This window comes from Pieris brassicae, chromosome Z (assembly GCF_905147105.1).
Source record: "Pieris brassicae chromosome Z, ilPieBrab1.1, whole genome shotgun sequence".
NCBI classification, from domain to species: Eukaryota; Metazoa; Arthropoda; class Insecta; order Lepidoptera; family Pieridae; genus Pieris; species Pieris brassicae.
The window spans coordinates 11,082,254-11,107,572 of NC_059680.1; the positions used below are offsets into that span (position 1 = coordinate 11,082,254).

General features: G+C 33.1%; 1 protein-coding gene across 2 annotated transcripts; it reads left to right on the forward strand.

Moving 5' to 3' along the window:
* Window positions 1-24,598, forward strand: LOC123718787 (aryl hydrocarbon receptor nuclear translocator-like protein 1). Of its 2 annotated transcripts, none has more exons than XM_045675575.1 (10): window positions 1-218; window positions 14,803-14,975; window positions 17,972-18,135; window positions 18,800-18,987; window positions 19,733-19,904; window positions 20,623-20,854; window positions 22,238-22,491; window positions 22,753-22,954; window positions 23,396-23,575; window positions 24,295-24,598. In XM_045675575.1, exons 1-10 carry the CDS (start codon window positions 67-69, stop codon window positions 24,375-24,377), a joined length of 1,800 nt encoding a protein of 599 aa, XP_045531531.1. In that variant the 5' UTR covers window positions 1-66; the 3' UTR covers window positions 24,378-24,598. The 2 variants fall into 2 exon arrangements, with proteins under 2 accessions (XP_045531531.1, XP_045531532.1); XM_045675576.1 differs by lacking the exon at window positions 24,295-24,598 and adding an exon at window positions 23,653-24,284.
* The last annotated feature ends 721 nt before the right edge of the window (window positions 24,599-25,319 follow it).

Sequence of the window (25,319 nt, forward strand, 5' to 3'; positions counted from 1 at the left end):
GTCTAGCTGCTAACATCAGTGCGCGCACGTTGCGACCGCTGATGCACGCTTGCAACGCATTCTAAAATGGCGGATTGGTCGCATTTTGACCGCGAAATCGGGTGTTTTGAATTCCCATACGTAAACCAAATTGCAACTACATCACAGGAGTATCCATCGCGAAATTTCACCGTGCTCCTCACGCCGCCAGGGAAACCTTCAGACTGTTATGGAAGGGGGTAAGTTTTTCCATTCGAATTTCAAAATTCAATTTTGAATTGTGCTAATTTGTGTTATGACATTTAAAATTTAGTCTCTATGTAATATTTATACTGTTTACAACTTGTAATACGTTTCTAGTCAATCTCTATTTATGTATTGTATATGACAAGTGTATGCAGTTTTGTTTGTGCAATGCAACCAATTTAAAGACGTGTCGCGCTATAAACATCTGTTCATATTTCTTGCACATAAGAGATATAGATTATCAATAAATTAAGAATCTAATTACCTTAGCAATAGAATGATATGTGATGCTTGTGCTGACTCGCTGTTATCACATTAAATGTAAGGTTACTTTGAAATGTCAACTTGGCGCATTTATCGCGATAACAAAAATGAGAACCATTAGCTCGAGCAATTAATATGAAAATTGTTTTGATGATTATTATTACCCAAGTCAATAGGAAGTGTTGATACAAATTTCCATTTATTTGTATTAAGAAAATTCTTAAGTAACCTTATATAGTTTCTGCAACAAAGTTATCTTATACGGTAAATTATTTTTTATTTCCTTCTCATATTTAATGAAATATAAATTTTGGGATATAGATTAACTTCAAAATATGTCCAACTTAAACCGCATTAACATTATTAGACATTTAGTTTCCGGGAGCCATAAGTCACTTCCTATTCCTACGATACAGAAATCACATACTACTTTGCATTATTTTTTATAAAAGCATTGTCTGGAACAAATTTACATATTATGTATACTTTTTAAGAATATAAACTTGAAAATATAAAGGTAATAATTGGTATCTTCGTGTCGGATCTGTCTACGTATACCTCCTAAAAGACCGGGCACTACCTTTTGGTCTATCGCGATTATAATAAGATACTTATAGAGTTGGAAGCGCTCGGGTCCCGGAGTTGTTTATCATCTATAACAAGTACGTACGTACATAACGAATCCACGTGCAACAGATCGTAGTATTTATGCTGCAATTATAAAGTATTTTTATTAAACACTCACTTTGTTGCTTGACTAATTGAAAAATCAACTGGCGCCCTTATCGATAACAAGCGATCTCATCCTGGCATTTGTCAAGTAAAAATTGATAATTGACTGTACCATATTTTTAAACGGATAAAAACAATATTTCAATCGTAATTGATTGACTTTTTAAGAGCGAAACGTTAACAAAAATAGACAACAACAAATGTCTGTTGAAATCCGGTTGTCGCCATCTATAATTTTTTATATTCGTTAAAGTACTATATTCCCAAGTGTGAAGTTGCGCGCAAAATTAAACAATTGCGTGCGAAAGAGGTCATTCTCATTAAAAGGGCAGGTTTTAATAAAAACATCGAGAGGAAAACGACACGAACACAAGCGAAAACACCGTCAATAATGGTGGTATGGTAATGGTCAGGCACAGATGACTGACCTACTTACCTACAAGAAAAAAACAAATGATCAGGAAACAGTTAAAGAAATCTGAGAGAACTAAAAGTTTATATGTGGCCATGGGTTTATATTATTCGTAATTGTTGCTATCCGTGAATTGTTTAATGTGATTATAATTTTAAACCCAAGGAAATTTTGGGTTAATTTATGTCTTGGGTCAGTTTTCCAAAATCTGAACTTCGGTCCGTGTTTCGTTCAATGTAAGCGTTTTGTTAGGCACTGCGGCTTTGTTTACAATAATATTATGCAAATAAATTGCGCGTGAGTGGAATTCAAATTATTGTTTACGTATTAAAAATATATAGTTTTCAACGTATCTGATGCATACCGTTGGATTTAGATGTATTTATGCATTTCTATATACTTTTATATAGTATTTCTGTTGCATGTGTTACTGTCCTGTGTTACTCAGTGATAATACTTGTTAATAGTGGAACACATTTTTTAAAGATACAGTATTTGTAAATTAATTTTTAAGATACTTTTCTCTTTAATAGAGTTGAGTTTAATTTTTATTATGGCTTTTCATTATAAAATTATAAAAATCGTAAAATAAGAGTACAAAAACCTCAAACACTAAGGGCTTTAACAATGGTGCCTGAAAGGCCACACCACAAAACCAATTTTACTCATAGCAATATACAATCAATACAAAAACAGAGAAACTGACGACACCACAGTAGTACACAGACAATATAAAAATAAATTTTTATACCATCTAAAATTTATGGAGCAAATCACACGCCAGGTTGTCCAAAAAATACCTTTCAAGTATGCTTCCAATTTTATAATGTATGTAAACTATATAATGATGGCTTAAAGGACAAATAGAGAAATGATATACATATAAATGTATATACACGATTGATAAATAGTTAAAATATGCACTTGACTCAATATCATTAGTTCGTTCGTGTGGAATAGATCGATACACGCACTGAAGACTGTGACTGGGTAAGACCTGGGATCTGGGATTATAATAAGCAAATTTAAAATAACTCTGCAACTTGGCGATAATACATGTCAGATACATTTTAAGAGTTTGAATGAATTGATTAATAAAATGATTTGGGAATGCTACAAAAACAAGCCAAAAATAAATTTCGAACCTCGTTTAACTTAAGTATCTTAAAAATGTTGGCCGAGTGGCTAAACACTCACTTCTGAGGGTGGATATTCCACAGCTGTGCACTAACTTTTTGTCTACGTGCGTACACTCGTACGAGTAGTAAAAGTCGTGAGAAAAACCGACATTTATAAAAGAAAATTAAATTAATTTTCAACCTTTACACATTATAGATATATCACTAAAAATGCTGCAAAGGTGACAAATTGTGTGCAATTTATTTGTCTGAACTGATCACTACTTGCCTATTAGAAAAATCAAATGTCAAACAGACACAGCAATCTGAAGCTAAGACTAACTGACATTATATAAAACAGTATTACACCTCATCATTAGGTATTAGTTGACGGTATAAAGACAGTTAAATGTATCTGCATTCAGTTAAATGAAGGGGTACGAAGGGGAACGCTTAAAGTACAGCACACATATATACAAAATATACTGGGTGAGCAGGTTGACACCTGAGAATTCACACAATAGCCCTGCGCTTAAACACCAATCACAGCTTAGAAATAACATACAAATTAATATTACGCGACGCGAAGTTAACTACGATCCAGAAACACAGGAAATATACACGAGTGTTTTATCTAATAGGAATGTCATAGGTACCCGTGGCGCATTGATAGCAAACAGTCTCGAACAAACATGACATAGAAACAAATATGGTTGAAGTAAGCAATCACATACGAGTTATCAGTTACTCAGTGTTTAGCTCCTTTAGAAGACTATGTACGATAAGGTTCTATGTTTTTTTTTATAATTTCGATTTCCGTAATATTCAAATGTCTTGCACGGTTAATTGCGATTGACCCTGAATTTTATTTATAATAAAACAAAATAAATAGTTGATATAATCTCGCTTGTTTCCCTGTTTAAAATGTCATACAAATATGTTTATAATACACTCAGAAAGTAACGTCAAATTTAAATTTTAGAAGACTACACTGAGCAAATTAAAAATTCAGTGGTCAGCTACAACTGTATTATTTCTTAATAATTTGATTTTTAATAGGCGAAACCTTCCCATAAAAGACAATTGCAAAAGAAGTGCATAGGTGCGAAATCATTATTCGAACGTACGAAGATTTGGCGCCGAGTAGAACGCACACAGTCCTCAACTCTGGTCAACGAATGTCTGTCAATGAACGGTCAATGAATGGCAAAAACTTCTTTCGTATGTATAAAGAAACATACATAAAATTAGTAAAGCATCTATATTGAAAATATAAACATACGTATTAGCGCAAATATTAAAATATACAACTTTGAAGAATGACTCAAACCTGTATGACGCCTGTTTCGTAGCGCTATCGTAATAATCAGTTCGTAACGGCTTGTTTCAGAATTGTTGTCGCCACATAAAATCAATTAATTTGATTTCGTTGGCTCTTCTGACTTGCGGAATACTTTAATAATATTTCATTATAGGCAAGTACATCGAAACAAATTGCATCCATTTTTTTTATAGAACTGGGGGCAATCGGGCAGGAGTTGATGTTAAGTGATGTCCGCCGCCCATGGACACTCTTAATAACAGAGTGCGTTGCATTGCCGGCCTTTTAATAATCTTGAAGGACCCTAAGTCAAATTGGTTTGTTTGAAAATTCATCGTACAGGAATGCCATTATTGCCACCTCTATGAATTGTCTTCTATATGTCGGTCAGCTGTTTTAATTTGTTTTCTATATACATGTATTATTAAATTTGCTGTTGCATGCTTTTCGTTTTAAGATACTGATTGAAATGCTCTCGATATTTTCCTTATTCTCTCGGATGAAAATCTCATAGGAGAAAGATTTAAGGATGCATAGACTTAAATTCAGAGACAAGTCAAAGAGTAACATACAGTGTTAGATGTCAAAATTCAATACGTTGTTTGTCTCTAAAGCTCTCTGATATGTCAACGTCAAATGTCAAAGTGTATGAACTTGTCAAAAAGGACTGAATTTCCGAATTCATTTGGGGAAATCCGACCATTAGACCGATGTGTGATTGTTATTGTCCCTAAATACTTACATTGAAACTAAATCAAGTTAATTATTTGTTGAACGTGTCTAGAATTAGCAGGGTATGATTTCGATATGATCACGTACTGTTTGCTGGTGCCGGTGTGGAACAATACTGGATCGGGAAACATTAAACAAGGATTAATGTTAAATTGATTAAATAAAACAATGAAATTCTAGACTAGAGTTTCATAGTAGATGAAAAACTAGAATTAAATTAGTAGGTTAGAAAGCAAAACCAGATATCGCGTAAAGTTCATCTTAAGAGCACGGCAACATACTCCGTGACGTAAAATAAGAGAATGGACGGAATGACCATGATTTGACACTCTTGGCATTATCAAATGAATGGAAAAAATTAAAAGTACCTTAATTCGTTAATAATATTACAGGTGTGACTACAATAACACATGTACATACATTCTCCAGAAATATATAAATATTAAATAAATAAACTATTAAATAGTTTAACTTAATTAATGTCATTGGTTGGAATCTCCAATCACAAGAATTTTGCTTAAATGCCCATTTAAATGGAGAGAGTTTCTCGCAGGTTTTGGTACGCGACTATCACCAGCAATCATCGCCATAGCATTATCGTATCAAAACGTTTACATACAGGCAAGAATTAAATTCTCACCTACGATTATATCATACGAGAATCGCTAGGCGATAATTTCCTGCGTCTGTTTACACATTGACAGTTTAGTAAGAAGATCCTTACTTACGAGAATCTCGACTAGTATAAACACGATCTCGTATGACATTTTTTTTATGTTCATACGAGTATCGTACAAATCTGTTTGAACCATTTTGAGTGCGAGATGTTGCTTTCGAGTTTACTGTTTAGTGAGTACTAGTGATCTCAAAAATGACACAAAATCCTTTAAATTTGGCGCTGCGATAATATTAAGTTCATTTAACTTAATAGTAAGAAAAGCGTGCCAGGTCACGGTGACCATGCACGCTGTAAAGCATGCGAAACGTCGAGAAAATTTAAATTTAAAATTATATAAAATCATAAAAACCGTGATGCGGGAAATGCAGCTCTTAATGTTTTTACGAGAGAACTTTTACTTTTGTGTGTTGATGCATTTGGTCCCAAAGAAATTAGTGCAAAAATTAAAAATATGTATGCCAAGCCAGTAGTTCGACAAGAAAGAAAGGAAGTAAAACCATCTTTGGGGACTGGAGACTGGACTGGACTTTTTTCCGTTTCCGCTTAATTCTTCTCTTATAAGAGCAGATATAATTAAAACACTCTCACGCACTGCACTCATGGTAGCAACTGGCACAAAATCTCGAAATACGATTATTCCTTTTGAAATTCTGTTTACACGTACACAATAAATTTTCCATTGCAATTGTCGCCAAAGTGGTTGAGCGAGAGGTATGAATGTTTAAAAGAAGAAACTTTTTTATATTCTTTCGATAATGGTGCCTTCGAGACGAGAAATTCTCCATCGAAATGGGCCTTGAGAGATGTCTCATCAACTGGGTACATTAAGTAATATTGGTATACTTAGAAAAATTAAAATAAGAAAATATTGGAGACTGAGAAACAAATGAAAAATATTTGATAATTATACACTTAATTAAAATAACATTAGTAATTCAAAGTAAATCTTCATTTGCTTTTTTTCAAAGTCCTATTCAGTCGTTATAAGGTTATAAGGGATCTAAAAATCAACTATTTTCTAGGTCATAGGTTTCATAATTTTCCTATACCCTATACATTAATTTATTTGTATCTTCGGTCTGACATCATGTTATACAATGTAAGGAGATTACCGCTTCGCATATTCAATATCATAGCATTACATATCAAGATAAATTCCTCTCAATAATATAATAAATACATTGAGACAAATTTAATTTACAGCAAATACCTTAGGCTACCTTAACAACGCTAAATATGTACTAAATATAATGGCGTAAAAAATGAAAGCGGAAACGGAAATGAAGATTTGAAAACTGCTAAATTAGAAAAAAATCGGGCTAGGTACACTTTCAACAGTAAAATAAAATCAAAATTAAGTCAGTTTACTGATCCCGACCCTTCACTTTTAGACTTTTATTCTCACTCTTCACCAGGCCTTTTGAACTGGTAAGACATACTTAAATGTGATTCATATGATAACAATAACATAATTCCATATTTATTAATTAAACAACTTATTTTACTATAACTGTAATAAACGCAACCTCCTAAAGGTTGCGTTTATTGGAAATTGGTGAACCGTCACAAATTATTACACACACTTTACAGACAGAATACATAATGAAAATAAAATTTGCATATATTAATATTAAAATACTTCTCAACCTGTTTATATCGTGAAAGCATCGAATTGACAGATCTTCAGACGCCATTATATTTAGTATCGTGACCCATTTCGGCAAACAATCGCAAATATTTTAAAAATGTCCCAGACAGCGCGTGCGCATCTATCGTCTAGAATCTAGACGTTCCATATTATTACAAAAGATTAAACGGTAAAGAACGGTAAGAAACGGCATTTAATAATCTAAATCTTTAGGTACACTTTTAAGAAATATAGTATAATATGTACTCTTGCAGTTCACAATGATTTTATCACATGTCCATTATTCAACAAAGCTATATACGCTTATACTACGTTACTAGTAAGTAGCAATTTATTAACAACTTTGGACCATCAGCGTGTGATCACTCAGTGGTAAATATTGAGGGTAGTTGGTGAACACCAGCACGGCATAGTGTTCTAGTAAAAAGGAATAACCATTGAACAGTCTTGGCCGTAAGGTGCGACTCTCAGCCTTTGGATCATGCGTTTGAATCCTGCGCGTGTACGCATGGATATTTAGTTCTATCCAATTAGCACTTGCTTGTACGATGAGCCACCTAGGACGACTACATAAGATGAGTACTGTTGTCAAGCACTGGCTGACACCTACATGTCTATAAAAAAATATTGCTTAATCCTTGCTATACAAGTATCCTGTAAAAACAAGGCAATAAAACTGTTGGCGGAAAGTGTTTCCACTTTTTCAAGTTCTACGCCCTGAAAATGGCAATTTCGTAATATTTTTGCTGTTCATATATGTTATATAAGATAAAATATTTAAAAAACGTATATGCGTGTGTGAATTAATTATTCAGCAGTTTAATATGCACAATTTTCAGCACGAATGCCCACGGCTATCTCGTTGGATTATAAATAACAATCCATTTCAGAATAGATACTAAAAGGATTTTCCAGGAGCCGTGTTGACCTAGTTGCTTCAGCGTCTCTGTGCACCAATAATTGACTTTCTGTCAATGTGCGCGTGAAATACTCTACGGTGAAGGAAAATATCGCGACAATGCTGTTACGTCTTACACTTAAAAAGTGGGCGTGTCAGACACAGAAGGTTTTGCCTTTTAGTAAAAACAAATGATGAGTAAATGGGATTTAAAAGACCTTCTAACCTATGTTCTCGTTCGTGCTGTGAACAAAATCAAAATTATATTTATCACGATGATAACAAAAGTATATTTATAACTAAGACAATATACATTTTGATATTACGTAAAAGAGCTGTACTAGTAATCTTATATATTAAAAAGTTTTGATTACACACAATTTGATTACCACTTTTATGAAGTACGTGAATCCACAGGGGAATTGACAACATCTCATTGGTAAGAGTGTTGTAACAACAATCAAGTGAGTGAGGTAAAAATGATGGAAAAATACAAGGAATAATCGAGGGCGGAAAAGTGAAGTGTATGTGTCTATAAACAATACTTGAATGGAACCTTTTTTTGCAATTGTTGTGCAAGACTGACGTGGATGCCATACCACCTGAAATTAAAAATTTTCACGAAACAGATACGGAAATCGGACCAAGATCTCTTGACCAACATCTAAGGTTGTAACGAATGGATAATCTTTGTATTGTAATATGTATACAATTCGCCCTACAATTCAACAAATTGCAGACGTGTCGTAAGCGAATCCATGACTACAAATGGCATACCTTTGACAGTTCATATATGCATACCGCATGACTTTTGAATCACATGGTAGCACATAAACTCTCAGTAAAAAAAAGTAAAAGATGGCGCACCAGCTACATTCGTTATTGTCAACTTTATTTTTCTCCTGTTTTGTGTTTGTAATGTAAATAAATTGGTATTGTTACAGACAGAATTGCCGCCTCCCGTTACTTGGTAACGTATACAGTCACAGAATTAAATAGCGCGAAAAAATATGATATCGAAAAAAACTTTATTCATTTATAGCCCCCAGTCATAATAACATCTTGCCAAGGTACGAACTGATGCCAATAAAACAGATACAGAAACATGCCTGCAACCCATAAACATTTTTTTCGTCAAATATTGAAGGGTTTATACGTAGTTACAAACTACTGTTGTGGCTTAATTTGAAACATATTTTTATGTCCAGCTAAAACCCATGTAGAACACAGATAATTATCGAACCAAAGATTTTCCAAATTCAAATTCTTTGTGAAGGTTAAATTAAAAATATAGTACAGTAGTCACATGGCAAAGACATAACACACAATATAATCTATTGCTGATTGAATTTTCTAGAATAAATCTTTCTGCAACATAAATTATATAGACGATTTTTACGTCACGCATATTTATGTTGTTTACACGAGAGTGAATTAACTATTTCATAAGCTATAAATTATTTAAATTGGCGTTTCATTATGACCCTTAATATATATACGCATTTGTCAATATTTCGTATACACATAAATGTGATCTACAAACTTTTGATGCGTAGATGGCATATCGCTTTGACATTGGGCCTTTTTGAAGGACACGATCGTAAAAAATGTTAGAACAGATGATTCAAAATACAGATAAATTAAGAAAACTGCGGCCATCCAATATGTGTTACCTTATACCATACCTTATGTACACTGGAATCAGATAGAAACAAAAGAATACAGTGATTTATAAAGGGAACATAATTGATTTTATTATTTAATTAATTATTCACACTTTATTGCACATTAAAATTTTCAAACAACTTAAATAAAAGAAGAGAAAATTGAAATAATTTTAAAAATGTGCAAGACTGTCTTAATCAAAACTATTACTATATAATATTCAATTTGATGTTCTGTGTAGTCGGAAATAATTTTTTCTTTTATAAATGTTAAGATCTCGACATATATGTAATAGATATTACATAAAATGCTGTAAAGACTTGTTTCACTTAATAATACAAAAATGGACGCTTTTTTAAAGTCTTATGCAGCCTACACCAGTGCAGTGTATTTTAATCTGTTCGTTCGAATTATATATTATAAAATATACGGAAGTAAATATTCTTTTTCACTAAGAAAAAATAAATTGTTTTCATATTTAATCTTGCACCCACGCGGAGACAGCAAAAGCTAGAAAATTGAATATCTGAATTGGATATCTGATTGGCTCAGATACCTTGCAGGCTTTTACCCATAGGAGGTGCTTACGATTATTTTAACCTTGATTTATTATCGTCAAGTATTTTCAAAAATTATATTAATAAAATATTAGAATCAATAATTTGAATAATAAGAAAAGCACCATTCAAATTTGTCGTTTCGATAAACACAGGTACCTACGTGTAGGTTCTGTCATGAATCAAGCGATCATTGCAACCAGCCGAACAACTTCACGTAAAATCTTAAAAAATAACAAGTACTAGTTTTAATTAAACCCGATTGATAATGCGACTATTTAACAGAATATAGTAACTTGTTATTGAATGAATCACGCGAAATATATGTCTCGTTAATATGTATAAGCATTGAGACTTATGTATAATTGTTATGTAGGAGAAAATGTACACAATAACAGTAGAAATTTGCTATTATTACAAGCTAAAGTTAATACGGGGTAATGTTTTTGAATTTCCTAATTCAATAGCCTTATTATCTATGTACATGGGGAGTCCGCCTATCTAAGATTTTTTCGTTGATAGCTTTTAGACTTTAAAAAAGGAGGAGTATATATTTTGGGTGTTCGCGGTTAACATTATCGTTTATGAACCGATTTTGATGATTTTTTTGTTGGAACGGATATATAACCGATATCTCGGATCTGATGGCGCCTAGTGTGTTCGTTCATCTTTTTCATTAAGTATTTTAAAACACTACTAATCAATAGAGATATGGAGTCGATTTGTTGATGGAGCATATGGATGGTCAAAAGTATCACAGCTGACATTTAACACCTTTCGTCTTCAGTCACCGTGACCACGCACACAGAAAAGTCCGCGAAACGTCGGAAAAAAAAATTAAAAATTTAGAATTATGTAAATAACTATAAGTTTTAAAAACAATACATAGCTTTAATCAAAGTGTTTTTCTTAATGTGTAAAAGCTATTTTAAGAAAAGACAATACGATTTATAGATATTATCCGAGGTTAGAGCTTTATTTTTATTGATTGACCTATACACCTAGATGGCTTAAGACTCATTAGTTTTTTTTGTCGTTTTCTATTTAATGTCGGACACAAATATACGAGTTCTGAGATTAAAATGTACCACAATATTATTTAGATTAATATAATGAACTTGCACTTTTATTTTGCGTCAGAATGTGAATAAATTATGATGTACTGCCTCTCATTATAATAATAAAGACGACGTTTTTGGCGATAAAAATTCGGTACACAATGCAATGTCCTCGAACCATCGGCACATGTTTCACTTTAAAGGGTGTTTGTAGTGTTTGACCATTTCCTTTAAAAGTCTGTTACTTGACAGTATCTAGGTCTAGATACATCTGGGAACACATCTAAGTTAGAAAGGTGTAAAATTCCTTTTATTTCCGGTAAAATGTATAATATTGGTAGAATATAATATATACCACCAAATATATATATATGTACCTGTCTCATTTATATACTTCTATCTCTCTTTACAACTGGAACCAGTAGCCCACTGAAGTATTTCCGAACCAATATGACTTAGGGTCCTTCAAGAAAAGAACGAAGAATTAGTACAATTCTTAAAATGCCTCTAGCATTGAGAGTATCCTTGGACGGCAGTATCACTTAACATCAGGTGAGCCTCCTGCCCGTTTGCCCACTGTTTTATATAAAAAACAGAACGGAATTAGACTTGGTAGCTATTCATATATTTCTCCGCGAACTTTGATTCGTCATATGTTTTTTTTACTTAGCCTACCGTTATACTATAACATAACAATATATGAACATTTTGCTGTGCTATGCCTTAGAGACTGTTCGCTTTACCGAATTAAAAACTTTTTTTTAAAATATTGCCAATTTTCTTTTGATTTTGAGCTTAGTAACATATCTTGCATTTTAATTATATAGATACATATAACTAACTTTTACTATGAATGTATTGTCTATATTTATAACCACATACCGTAATCGTTGTGATGCCTATTGGAAAGGTCTTGGAGTGAGATTCAGATGAGACATACCGCGAATGTAATATGACTTTTTATCGGTTGACAGATGGAACTCAAACTCAAAATAATTTATTCATATAGGTAACCCAGTACACCTATAAACTTCAACAGGAGAGATGTTAAATTGATTCTAAATTTATATTTACTACCAATTCGCAAGTCAAGGGCGTAGAGCGGGCAAGAAGAACTGGCAAGAAACTCTCCGTCACTATTTTTAATCGCCCAGTTTTGAGTCATACAAATTGTTTGAACTGAAACAAATCAATCCCAAGGATTAGGATCATTTAAATAATCATCAAATTGTAAAAAGCTTTATTGATTAATTTGTATTATAAAATGTATTCTAATTCACCTATATAAACAATATCACTCAAAGAAAAAACATACTAGACTATTAAATGACGTTTGAAAATACGTTAATTTTATGTTTATAAAATACAAGGCTACAAGTTTTTATAATATTCTTAACCAACATAAAATAATTAAAAATTGACAAATTTTAAAAAAAGTTAGTCAGCCTTTAGTCGCTGTATTAGAATTGATTTATAAGATAAACATTAAATAGATAAGCGTAATTGTTCATGACTAGAAGTGATAATAAAGAAATTTGAAATGTGATTAATAATAATTTATATTGGAACTCTAAATAATTAATATTTCTGTAAAATTATTAGCATTAGTAATGTTACCTAATGGTTAAGCGCGCGTGAACTTTTCAGTCGTACATTCAATCTTTGGCCGCGCTTGTTTATGTATCCTTATACGGTATGAACGAACGAAATTATTATATTTTTTAAAATTATAATTGCTTAATATATGTATAAACTAAATGTACTGAAAACACCACAAATCCACTAAAAGGACCTTGGTGCATACAAAATATAATTAATACAAAAAACGAATCCGTTAAACATTACGGTATGGTTAGTTATAAACAGAAAATGTCGTCCCCAAGCAAACAATATTTGTTCACTAATATTTGTAAAATATTAAAATTGTGTTTTAGCGTTTTCAGTTAAAGTACAAATTAATTAATATATTTTCAAAAGAAAAATGGAGTCATTATTGATTTACCACATTTTTAACTGGTATCACAATAGTAATTAATGGTAACAGCGGTGTTTTACATACAAGAAAATGCTGTACCACGAATCATGGCACTATCCAAAAATCACAATATCTTTTAATTAAAAATTTATTATTGTTTTGTTTAGTGTTAATAAGTAAGCGGATTTATTATTTCAAAAAACTATATCTACCAATTTAATACATTTATTGAATGATCCATGATTATTCAAGATTATGTTCCACGATCGTTGTAATAAAAGTCGCACGTTTTTGTTACCATGTAAATTAGACAAATACTAAGAGAATGCGCTACAGTTCGTTAACAACAGTTGGGTCTTAATGTGTACTGTTGCTTCGACTCTTCACGAGGCAGGTGGGAAATCGGGTACGCAAATCTGTCATCTATTAGATACAGTGTGTGTGTCGTTGATTCTGTGTTAAACAACGAACTGAGAAAAAAAGCATTTTTATTACATCTATATTCAATTTAAAATAAAAGTCTGTACAAAGAACTAATATAAGATCCGCGTTTATAAATTTTATTTGGTTAGGAAATCTAATTTTAAACCAGAAAAATAGTTGTATGCTTTCTTGAAGTCGTCATATTAATAGTTACACAGAGAAAGTAAAATGACACACCTCATTTTCTAAAACGACTTGGCGATCACTCGCTGTAATAGATTTTAATGGAGAATGAAATGCTATGTTTAGAATTGGCATCGCGTCCACTCTACCGATGTACTAAGTAATATAAAATGATTTTATTGTACTAATTATGTTGTGAAAAAATCATAATTCACCCACGTGTAAGATCTGTTGACGTTGATTTTTTTTTACAAAAGTGAAACACTAAAATATAACTAAATATTATCGTGTTAGGATTTCAACTGCAAATTTAATTATTAATTATGAACTTGGCATCTGCCTTTGAGCACGTAAATCTATCTGCCTTCACTCTGATGATACTCGGTCCGTGTCAAGCATAAACTCTATTCTATAACTAAACACTAAATTTTATTAAAATTTAAGGTAATAATTTATAGTATACGTATAATAGTATAAAGTTTATTAGATTAAGTAATAATAAATACACAGGCATACACACACACTTACACATACCCCATGTGGCTTCCTTATATATGTTTATATATATTTTTTGTTAATGTTGCAACCTATTAAAATAATAATCGTTTATTCAACATGAATTTTCATTACTTTTTAAGATCCGGAGATCCGAAGTGGTAGAGGCTTGAGACCTGTAACACAGGTACTAACAGGCATCAGTCTCACACAAACAAGTATTTCCCTTAATAGAAGAAAAAAATATATTTATAAAAATAACTGTTACTTGTTTATTTTGTGATGCAGTATAAAGTTTTTGAGAGTAAGTGAGTTAAGAGTGAGTGCCCTTGTGTGATACATTTCTGAACTACTCCAGTAAACAGCCAGTCTATTGAAAAATGTTATTCTGTATATGTTCTGGTATATTTGTTCCAGAGATAGTCCTCGTGAACTCCGGAATAAGGCAGAAAAGCAAAGAAGAGATAAGATGAACAAATCAATTTCACATTTGGCAAGTTTGGTACCACCAGTGGCGATCCCTGCTCGAAAAATTGACAAGACTAGCGTATTGCGACTTACTGCACATTACTTACGCTCACATCAATATGGTAAGTTAGTAGGTAGTAGTTGTAAAATGCTCAAATACATCACCAATAGGCACACTTAATATTCGGTAAGATCACAGTTCTCAAGTTACGTCCACAAGCTTTGGTGGTGTACACTACATCACTTCCTTATTAAAATAAATAAAAGCTTATCAAATGATTCGAAAATAAATTTAATGTTGCATTTACCATTAAAACTCATTAGGAATACCTAGTGTCAGTCAAGTAATTAATCTTCATTCTTTATATCATTTACCTCAGCATCAGCCTGGTGCGTGGTGGTTAAGGATTTGCCACTAACCATTTTCAATCCTCTTAAGGTGGACAACACTTCTCCGATATTCTTTTACCGTTTAATTATTTCTTACCCTAATGTCTCTACCGTTTACATGCGTGAGACTCTGGGCTGAAATTAAGAGCCAATTTATTTTCTCTAATCATATTTTTTACGTATATCCAATTGCCAAATGACTATCCGCCGCTTTTCTCCTGTCAGCATATTCCTTTCTTTTTTTTGTTCTCCCTATCTCTATCTATAAAATTTGAATCTATAATTTTATGATAAATGGCTATAGCAATGAGAATTTTATCTTGAAACTGTCTACGAAAGAAGAGTTTAGCCGGTGTTTTTCCTGTTACTGTATGAGGGGTGCTTTTTAACATACTTCCTATTAAGAGCTTCTAGAAGGTCCTCTTTCTTCTTCTTCTTTTGATCTTCTTACCTGAATGACTAACTTTAAGTACGTCCATATTCTGCCTTTCTACTTGCCTTTCATCTGTGGCCATTAGGTTGTGTTTGGAGTAAACTGCAAGACATGCAAGCAACGGACCTGTCCGAAAGCTTTTTACAGAAACAACTAATCCTTACTAAATTAGATGGACATGAAATACATGGACATCTAAAAAATTAATGGCTTTAGTTAACAAACTGGCAGACATGGATATAATTATCAACGAAGACCTTTAGATAATATTAATGCTATACAGCCTCTCGCAAGAATACGAGAACTTCAGAGTCGTAATGAAAACACGAAATGTTCTTCATAAGCCTGAAGAGCTGACCAAACCTGAATCCTCTATTCAAGAAGAACCTATGTGCATCGTGTAAATTTTAAAAGAAGGGATAATATCTTTAAACTCAGACATGCTAAGAAAATTGATTCTTGTCATAATAAGAATAATTACAAAATGCAGTGCCTATTAAGAAATAATCAGAAAAATAAAAACAACATATCAGTTTTAGATAGAGGTTGCACGTCTCATTTAATTTTTAAAACAATTGATAGTACATCCAGAAAACTTAACTTTATGACGAAAGAGTACACTGCTGAGATAAAAGGTAAAGAAATAGTAAAACTAAAAATGCCAACAGCAAGCCAATAACAGGCTTACAAGACACCTTTTTCGTACCGAACCTTTACACCAACTTACTGTCTGTAAGTCCGATGACTGATGCTGGTTGCTCTGTACTATTTACTAACAATAAAGCAACTGTAAAAATTCCTAAAAATTGAATAACCTTAACGGCATATAAACAAATGCACGGTCGTTACTATTTGAACCAGATCAACGTGAAAGAAACTATTTAGTCACTTATGATAAGGTCACAAGTTCTCCTCCGAAGAAATCAATGACTTTATCAAGTATTAATGACTGGCATAGAAATCTGGGTCACATGAACGTAAAATATCTGAAATATGCATGTAGACATGAAAACTTAATTGACTTAAAATTGGAATGCAAGCCCAACCAACGTGTAATAAAGAAGCTCGCTTTTTAATGATTTAATTAATATTAGCGGTTAAAAGTATATTTCTATTTTTCCCGACGGACTCGTACTGAGACTGAGTCGCCTTCGCACTCGAAATGATCTAGGCCTGGAAGCGGTAATGTTATCTGAGTAATATCGGAGCGATCTGTAACAATCGCAACCAGACTGTAAAATTATGTCCAGAAGTAAAACCAATGAACAGGTTTATGCCAGTATAAATATATATTCTTTGTTTACGATAAATACAAAACGTATATTTCGCACATTAATCTCAATGATTATTGTCTCTTGTCACTATACTAAATACGGTCTCAAATTGACCTTACTAATAAAAGTAATCTATCACATTGAATTTGAATACATTTACTCAGCATTAGTCTATCTTATTGACTTTCAGAATGTTTTGGCCTCTCATTTTGATCTCAACACCATTATCGAGGCATTTCATATTTGCCGTGATAATTAATTTTTTTTCTCTAATATGGGAACTACTAATGGGAAAGACATGTCTTATTGGCCGTTACAGGAAAACATGGGTCTCTCAAATTGACATTCGCACATTCGGAAATTCAGTATACTACAGTAGTAAAGTTTTAATTTAAAAAAAAAACAATTAAAAGTGTAACTGCTACTTATAACTACACTTCAAATTCAGCCTGTATTTACAGTCATTTTACGATCAGCTTACCTACAGTGTTTGTAAAATAATTATGTCAAATTAGCAAATCTAGCAGCTCTCTGCGTCATACTTGATCATTTTCTAGCAGTAGCTGTCGGTATTCATAATAAAGTGTTATTATTATGTTATTATATTATTTTTATCAGAAATATTGATAATACGTGACACAAAGATTAGCCAATCGACGTTAGCATAGAATGCTTATAAATAATATGTTAACTAATCGTAAAACTGTCTTGGAATGCTCGATTTGTACAATTTAAGGATGAATGTAGGTAGACGCGTAAAAAATTTGACGTTTGGTAACGTTTTTACAGGCCCGGTACGTCATAGGGACTGATGCGACGCCATTTTGCCGGAAGCGTTTTGGCGGGTTTTTTCAAATTATAAACATTAAAGTTAATTTATTTTAATTTATGTATTTGTAAACTATAGTGATTTATAAATGATGTATTTTTTTAATTCTTGTCTAATGCCTATTATTGGCTTTTGTTCTCACTTTATTTCAGTTCTATGTTTTACTATCTTAATTTTTTTGTTTTGTTTCAGTCTTTGGAGACAGTTTAGACAGGGCGAGAAACCGTAAGGAATTCAGCTGTGATTTCACAAAAACTCTACTAAAAACGTTAAAAGGATTTCTCATAACGGTCACCTATAAAGGGCTCTTTGTGGTCATATCTCCAAATGTAGAGGAATACTTGGGTTACTCCGAGGTAAGTGTTTTATATAATTTCCATGAGTGAAAAGAAATGGAGAACGAGGCGGTGACACTGGTGAAGATTCGACCAAATGCACTTCTAACATGATAACTTTTTAACAGTTATTTTATATTTATTAGTATTTGTATTTAACCATACTAAGGAGTTTATTGATATTTGTAGATTAAGAATTATATACATGAATGAAAACCGACGCTCGAATAATTAGCGATTTTTTAGCGAGCTTTCTGTTTTCGAATTTTAAACATAAGTTATCTTTAACTTTTAGTACGGCTGTTTATTATTGTATGCATTGCGAAGATGTAACCAGCTATGCGAAATGTGCAATTGCAAATGTTTTCGTTTCTCCTCTGTTTTTTATAACATCCCGTATTTTTTTTAATTTTCGTGGAGTTGTGGTTAATCTGTTAATCGAATTAAACACATTGTTATAGAAATTAAATTAATAAATGCATTGAAGTGTTTAATTACTTCGCATTTTTAGACAAATGATAAGTCCCATTTTGTTATGCTAATGATCAATGGTTCTGAGTTTAATTGCTTAATAGCTTTTCTCACACGTAATATATAGTTTATAATGCCTAATAATTGCGAATGATTTCTGTATATTTTTGATAGAGGCTGGTTAGTATAAAGTGTATTCTTTAATTTTTAACAGTTAGACTTGCTTGGTCACAGCATATATAATTACGTACACGAAAGTGACCAGGCTGTATTGAGGGAGCAATTGACACCACCAATTTATATGTTGGGTTCAAATGGCCAATTACTGATACCCGACGATCCAGATGGAAAGAAGAAGATCACTGACGAACTCGTCAATGAAAAACGGAGTTTTATTGTTCGGTAATATTCTATTGGCGACTATCATGAACATTCCCGTTATAATCAAGAGCGGATCTAGTATTCACTCAACTCATAGTCAAAGTTGTTTTTTATAGGACCGTATACTCACATTTGTTTGTTTTTAACAGAATCTGTCCACCAGATAAAGAAGTTTTGTAACAGATATCAATATTTTTTTTGATAAAGCCTGGCCTAACCAAGTGGTGAATTTCATGGTAAACTCTGGATCCGCCCTTGTAGGTAATACACCTCATGAGCTGTCTATAACCGTGGATTAATAGGGGTTAAATTTCCGGAGTAAAAATTATTGTCGGTTTAAAAGTACAGAAGGCTGATGATGTATTCAAAAACAATTAAGTTCTTATAGCGATAGTTACATATGTTTCAATATCCTTAGTACTGGTAGTTGCAACTTATTGATCGCGCGGTAAATCTTATTAATATTAAAATTGGATCGCTATTGCAATCATAAATTACAGAATACCGTCGTTGAAACTCAATCAGCCAATTTGTCAAAGCGTTTTATCATCAATTCGTTAGATTTTGAAAGCATATGTAAAAACAATTTTACGTAAGGCTATAAATACGGCATTAGAATCCACGAAGTAATAATGTAAAAAAAAAATAGTTTTCGCTGTACCTTATTTACTGAACTACATAAAAATGGTTTTATTTTTGACGTTAATTTGACCGTCGTATCGTCATATCGTAATTTTATCAAATTGTATTTATTTATATTTTTTAGGTTTAAGAGACTTAATCAGCAAAAATCAGGACAAATACATTTCTTGTCGTGCCATATAGAAGGAACCTTCAGAAAAGCAGATAGGGCCTGCCCGAATTACAATAAACACTGTCACATTGTTCGCCGAGCAAGATATAGAGGTGAAAAGCCAACTTCGAGTGGAAATGACATTGTAAGTATCATTTCAGATGGCTCGTGGTGGTGAGAATGTAAAACGAAAGACGATCGTCCTGCCATTGCCATAACAGAACGACATATCATATGTACTATAGTACTTTCGACATTAGTATTTACACAGAAAAATAATGAATCAATTAAATATATTTCGTATTACAATAATATATATTCCTGCACCTGAAGAATCATGGTTGTTTAATGTTGTGTACACTTATGACAGTTTTATTATGTATACTATGATGGTTAAAACTCGTAGCAAACACACTACCCTAAAAATATTTAACCTTGTAGCTACATCCACAAATTGTTTTCAAAATTCTTTAATTAAAACTTAGAATAGAGGCGCCGAACATAATATTCATAACCCAAGCCCACGTTCGACACGCAAGTATAATTATTTTAATCTGCTTGTCACTATACATTTTCATTGTTATTTGGTCTTGTGCAACGAATTCGTTAAATTTTAAGCAATTCCCTCTAGTCCGCGCAAAGCTCTCGCCTGCGTCAGGTTCGATAGTGTATGGTCCATGATAGATTATGTATTATTTAAAATGACGGAAGAATACTTTTCTAACTAGTATTGTCTTTTGTTAATATAACTTTTACACATTAAGAAAACACTTTTTAAACGGATTGAAGCTAGTTTACAGCATGCGTGGTCACAGTGACCACGTCAAACGTCGGAAGAAATTAAATTATAATATTGTTATCAGGTTTTTATTGGGATCGCCCGACCGGCAACAGAGACATTTATGACTGAGAGATTCCTGGAGTCTTTTAAAATGGAATATCGCACCCGTCACTCAATAGATGGACAAATCATTCAATGTGAGCAACGCATAGCCTTAGTAACGGGGTACATGACACACGAAGTTAGTGGAGTGAATGCGATGAACTTTATGCACCGAGACGACGTGCGATGGGTCATAATCGCCCTACGTGAAAGTAAGTATTTTCTACCTTGTCTGACTCTAAGAGATTTAGAGTCGAGATTTAGCTTAAAGTATGACACCCGTACGCCAGATCATTAAATGGGTTATGCTCTATTCCTGCCATGTTAAACGATATTACGAATACTAGGAGAGACACGTGATGAATAAAACCAAGGCAAATCAAATGAGCTCCCTCTCTATCTTAGGCCATTGACGGCATCGGGGCTAAGCCAAGAAAAAATGTGGAACACTGTAACTAGCCTGGCCATAAATACTGTTACATAAAAACTTTTCCTTTTTTTTCAACTTTTTAATTATTTTGAAATTGGAATACGTATATTATTTTAAAAACTTCTTTCGATTTTGCGCCATTTCACATATTTTTTCGTGTTTATTATCATATTACAATATGAAATGGGGTGTTAAAGAAAATAGGATTGCAGTGATCGCCTTGCAGAATGTGGATATGGAGGCGTCGGTCGCATTCCAGACACATTTAAAAAGATTGGTAGCCGTATGTTCGTATATCGTACTATCAGCAGATACAACAACACTCCTTGAGTCGAAGACCAGAAAAGATCGGGGCGCCTGCGTGCTTCTAGAACTACAACTACAAAGGCTGTTAATGCTGTTGAAGCCAGAATTCATTGGAACCCCATTAGGAGTTCTAAAGAAGCTGTTCAAGTGGTCGAAAAGGTACAACGTCGTCATCCTACGTCAGTGATTGTTTGGTGGGGCGTGTTATCAAGGAGCCATTAGATTTTTGTGAAAAAGGAGTGAAAACTTCAGCCAAAGTGTATTAAGATATAGTCTTGGATCATGTTGTGAAACCTCTCAGCAATACACTTTTCAAAAATAATCCGTGGACTTTCCTGTAGGATTCTGCACCTGGTCAAGGACAAGGCACCAACTAGCCAAGCCTGGCTTGTTCTGGACTTTATAAGAGTCGAGGACTGGCCCTCATCCAGCCCAGACCTCAGCCCTTTCGACACGGCGACATTGAGTCTCATTCAAAATCTTTGGAGCAAGCGCTGGCGATATTTCCCATGGAAGCAGTGTGTAAATCCATAGATTCATGGCCAAACATTAAAGGCTTGTATAAACAAAGGTGGCCATTTCGAATAGAACATTTTTTTATTCTTTGCTGAGACTTTAATATATATGTAGGTATAAATTTAATCATATTACATTATTTCATTTTAAAAAATGCATTATTTATTTGTAACAGAACTTATGGCTGGAATAGTTATATAAAGTATGAGTCGTTTTGGGTCTTAGGCATGCCGATTTCCTATTATATCCTCCCGTACAAGCCAGTGTTAGCACATAGAAAGTAAAGACCATTGGTTCACAGCCGTATTCAACCGCGCTGACGTTTAAATTATTTTATTTCCAGTGTACGATGAAAATCGGCTCTATGGGGAGTCTTGTTACCGACTGATGACCAAAAACGGACAATTTATTTATATGCGAACCCGGGGACATTTGGACGTTGACAAAAATACGAATGCCGTCACCAGCTTCGTCTGTACTAATACGGTAGTTAACGAACGGGAAGGCAAAGAATTAATCCGTTTGATGAAGAAGAAGTTTATGCTACTCGTGAACAATGGGGACACTAAGGAATTAGATGACATCAATGTTTCAGAGGTAAGAGCTTTGTAAGATACTTTGTAAGTGAGCGAAGTTTGAAAACTATCGGTCTTCACTTCACGACACAATATATTCAGTTTTGATATAAGTAACGCCATCTTGTGTCAAAGTGAAGAAATATCTTTAACGTTTGTAACTATATATTTGATAATTCATTAGTTTTAACGTTTAATCCATTCCAATTATCCATTATAAATTCCAAAGCACAAATTAAAACATATTTCGCGTTCATGAAAAATAAATTATATCAATTTACAGGAAAATTGTTCAAGCCTACCCGTCGAAGATCCCGAACAACTGCAAGAAGTAATTCTTCATTTAGTTACCAATTTGCCCTCCAAAGATAATACGGACAATGTACTAGATACACCCAATGATATCAACTATACTCGCTTATCAATAATACCACCACAGAGGGATAGGATCCTTAACGCTATTCTAAGGAGCAGTTTTGTTATAGGTAATACTTTAGTAATATACTAATAATACTTTAATTATTATGGGCACACCTTGCCGTGCGGGATTAATATTTGACGGGCTTTGATTCTAAAGTCCCACATTGAGTCCGTTACTCGTGCATCTAGTACTTAGAACGCGCCAGGATTGGTGGAACATTGAGTAACAAATGTCAAGATGCTGTACCATCACCGAGGGTCATTCTCCTGAATGGAGTAAACTTATACTTTATAAATACGAATGGGTTATTGCATAAAGACGGTTGTGATAATCTTTTTTAGGCTATAATACTTGGGATATATATGCGTGATAACTTCATATAGGCCTAAATGTTGAGACAAATGAACTTTAGCATACTGTATATATCGCAGGACAGTATAGAGGTTTAGAAAATAAAATATCGTAACTTGTAAATACGTCCTTATAATTATAATAATACTTTTAGGAAACGTCAACCATGTGTCCGATGCCATATCTGAAGCTGGCTGCAGTGGTAATTCCCAAATAACATATAACAACCACGATGAATACACCGAACCTAGTAATTATGATGACATATCTGATGAAAGCCTTATGGAAGTCTTGAAATTGGATCCCAATGATCAACTAAAAATTACGGAGATTGGTGAGTCTGTTCAAAGAATGTATTAATAAAAGTGTTAATTGTAATATTGCGCAATGCTAAGCGAACAATTTTTGCAGGATTTGGGAGGCTCAGGTGCTAAGAGAAATCGCCGTCCATGTACATGCACAGTGCCAGAAGGCGAAAGCGTTACATCACGTTTAAGAATTCGTACTTAAAAAAAGAAATACTTCAAGGAGGCTGCATAAAAATCATATGCCTTGTTTGTGTGGACGGGCTGTTATCGAGCGGGAAAAGCTATTTACCTTAAAAATAACTGCCTATTTTTATATACAATAGCCGTATAAAACTTACAATATATATTCAAGTATGCATTTACAGCTATATATTGGTATAATGAGCCAGCTTGCCATATCCTAAATGCTAAGTTATATTATGTATTTATTAGCTAATGTCGCTTGCTTGTGCTATCGCTCTGCGAGTTAAATATGCGCTAAAATGTTTTTCTATTGGCTTTGCTCTTCTAACATCTTCGGCAATTTAAACAGCCTTCGTCAAGATTCTAAATAATAGTCCATTCTTTCATTTGGTCAATATATTAACTCCACTTCAATACTATGGACAACACCTTTCTTAGTACACTCCCCGAAAGATGTCGCTCCACACCATACTAAGTAGGGCTATAACAATAACAAGAAACACTTTTACACTTACACTTAAAGCCATTGATATCATTATTTAAGTACTAATTTTTTTTTCAGACACACACGACATTAACTACAAGGACGTTCTGGAGGAAGCCTATCACAATAAAAAAATGTATTTCAACAATATTAACAATTAGTGTTATGTGATAATGATATATACTCAATAGATTTTATTAAATTCGCTTTAAATAAATATATCGTTTATTTGCAAAAGTACAAGGTACATTTAGATCGGTAAATTATAAAAATCCGCACAATTTCGACCTGTGATGTACTGTGTCACTTTGTATATTATTGTATAGTTGTGATGTTTATGATTTAAGACTGGCATAAAATAAATTATGAATACCTTCGTGTTTCTATTCGGTTTTACTGCAAATTAATTAATACATAAGTATTAGATAAAAAGTTATGTAATTATAGTTATATGTATGCAAGCTTTAAAAGCTGCCTTTTAATTAATTGTTAATTATTTTCATAATGTTCAAGGCTATCGTAAATTGTCAAAACCTAGTCAAAATATATCACATGTAAATTTATTATTTTTGTCAAGCCATCTTCTTGTTTAATATATAATTAAGACTCTCTAAGTACGTTTATTAAACACACTCTACTCATAACGCGAACACCCGAGAAAACAATTACGCTGCAAAAAAAGCGAAGAGGGAAAAATGTTCACCAGGCAACAATGTTATGTATTCGTCAGCGGTAATAATTGTCCGGAACGTATAGTCTCAAATCACTTCTAGAAATTATATTGTAATTAAAAAAAATAACAACACGGTCATACATGAAATGTCTTGTGTCCCAGCCGTTTGGCCGGAACAATCGCTTTGCAATCAAAAATACTGCAATATGTCTCGCTTTACGGCCTAATTGCGTCCCTTTTTAATGGGACGTGATAGGAGGTAAGTATAGTTTTTCTCATGTTAGTATCTTTTCTTTGTATCAGTGGTCTAATCTTTGGAATAATTTGTTCATTTGAGTCTTATTTCCAGGCTTAAAATATCTAATGTATCACGCCTATTGATATTAGGTCAAATCCACATTTTTCTTCCTTTTCTACTCAACGCGTATGA

Bases quoted from the DNA above. Each gene is read 5' to 3' on its own strand.
- LOC123718787 (XM_045675575.1), top strand. From the start codon at position 67: ATGGCGGATTGGTCGCATTTTGACCGCGAAATCGGGTGTTTTGAATTC. The intron at 20,855-22,237 runs GTAAGTATTTTC...TTTTATTTCCAG, and splicing joins CATAATCGCCCTACGTGAAA to TGTACGATGAAAATCGGCTC. The intron at 22,492-22,752 runs GTAAGAGCTTTG...ATCAATTTACAG, and splicing joins ATGACATCAATGTTTCAGAG to GAAAATTGTTCAAGCCTACC.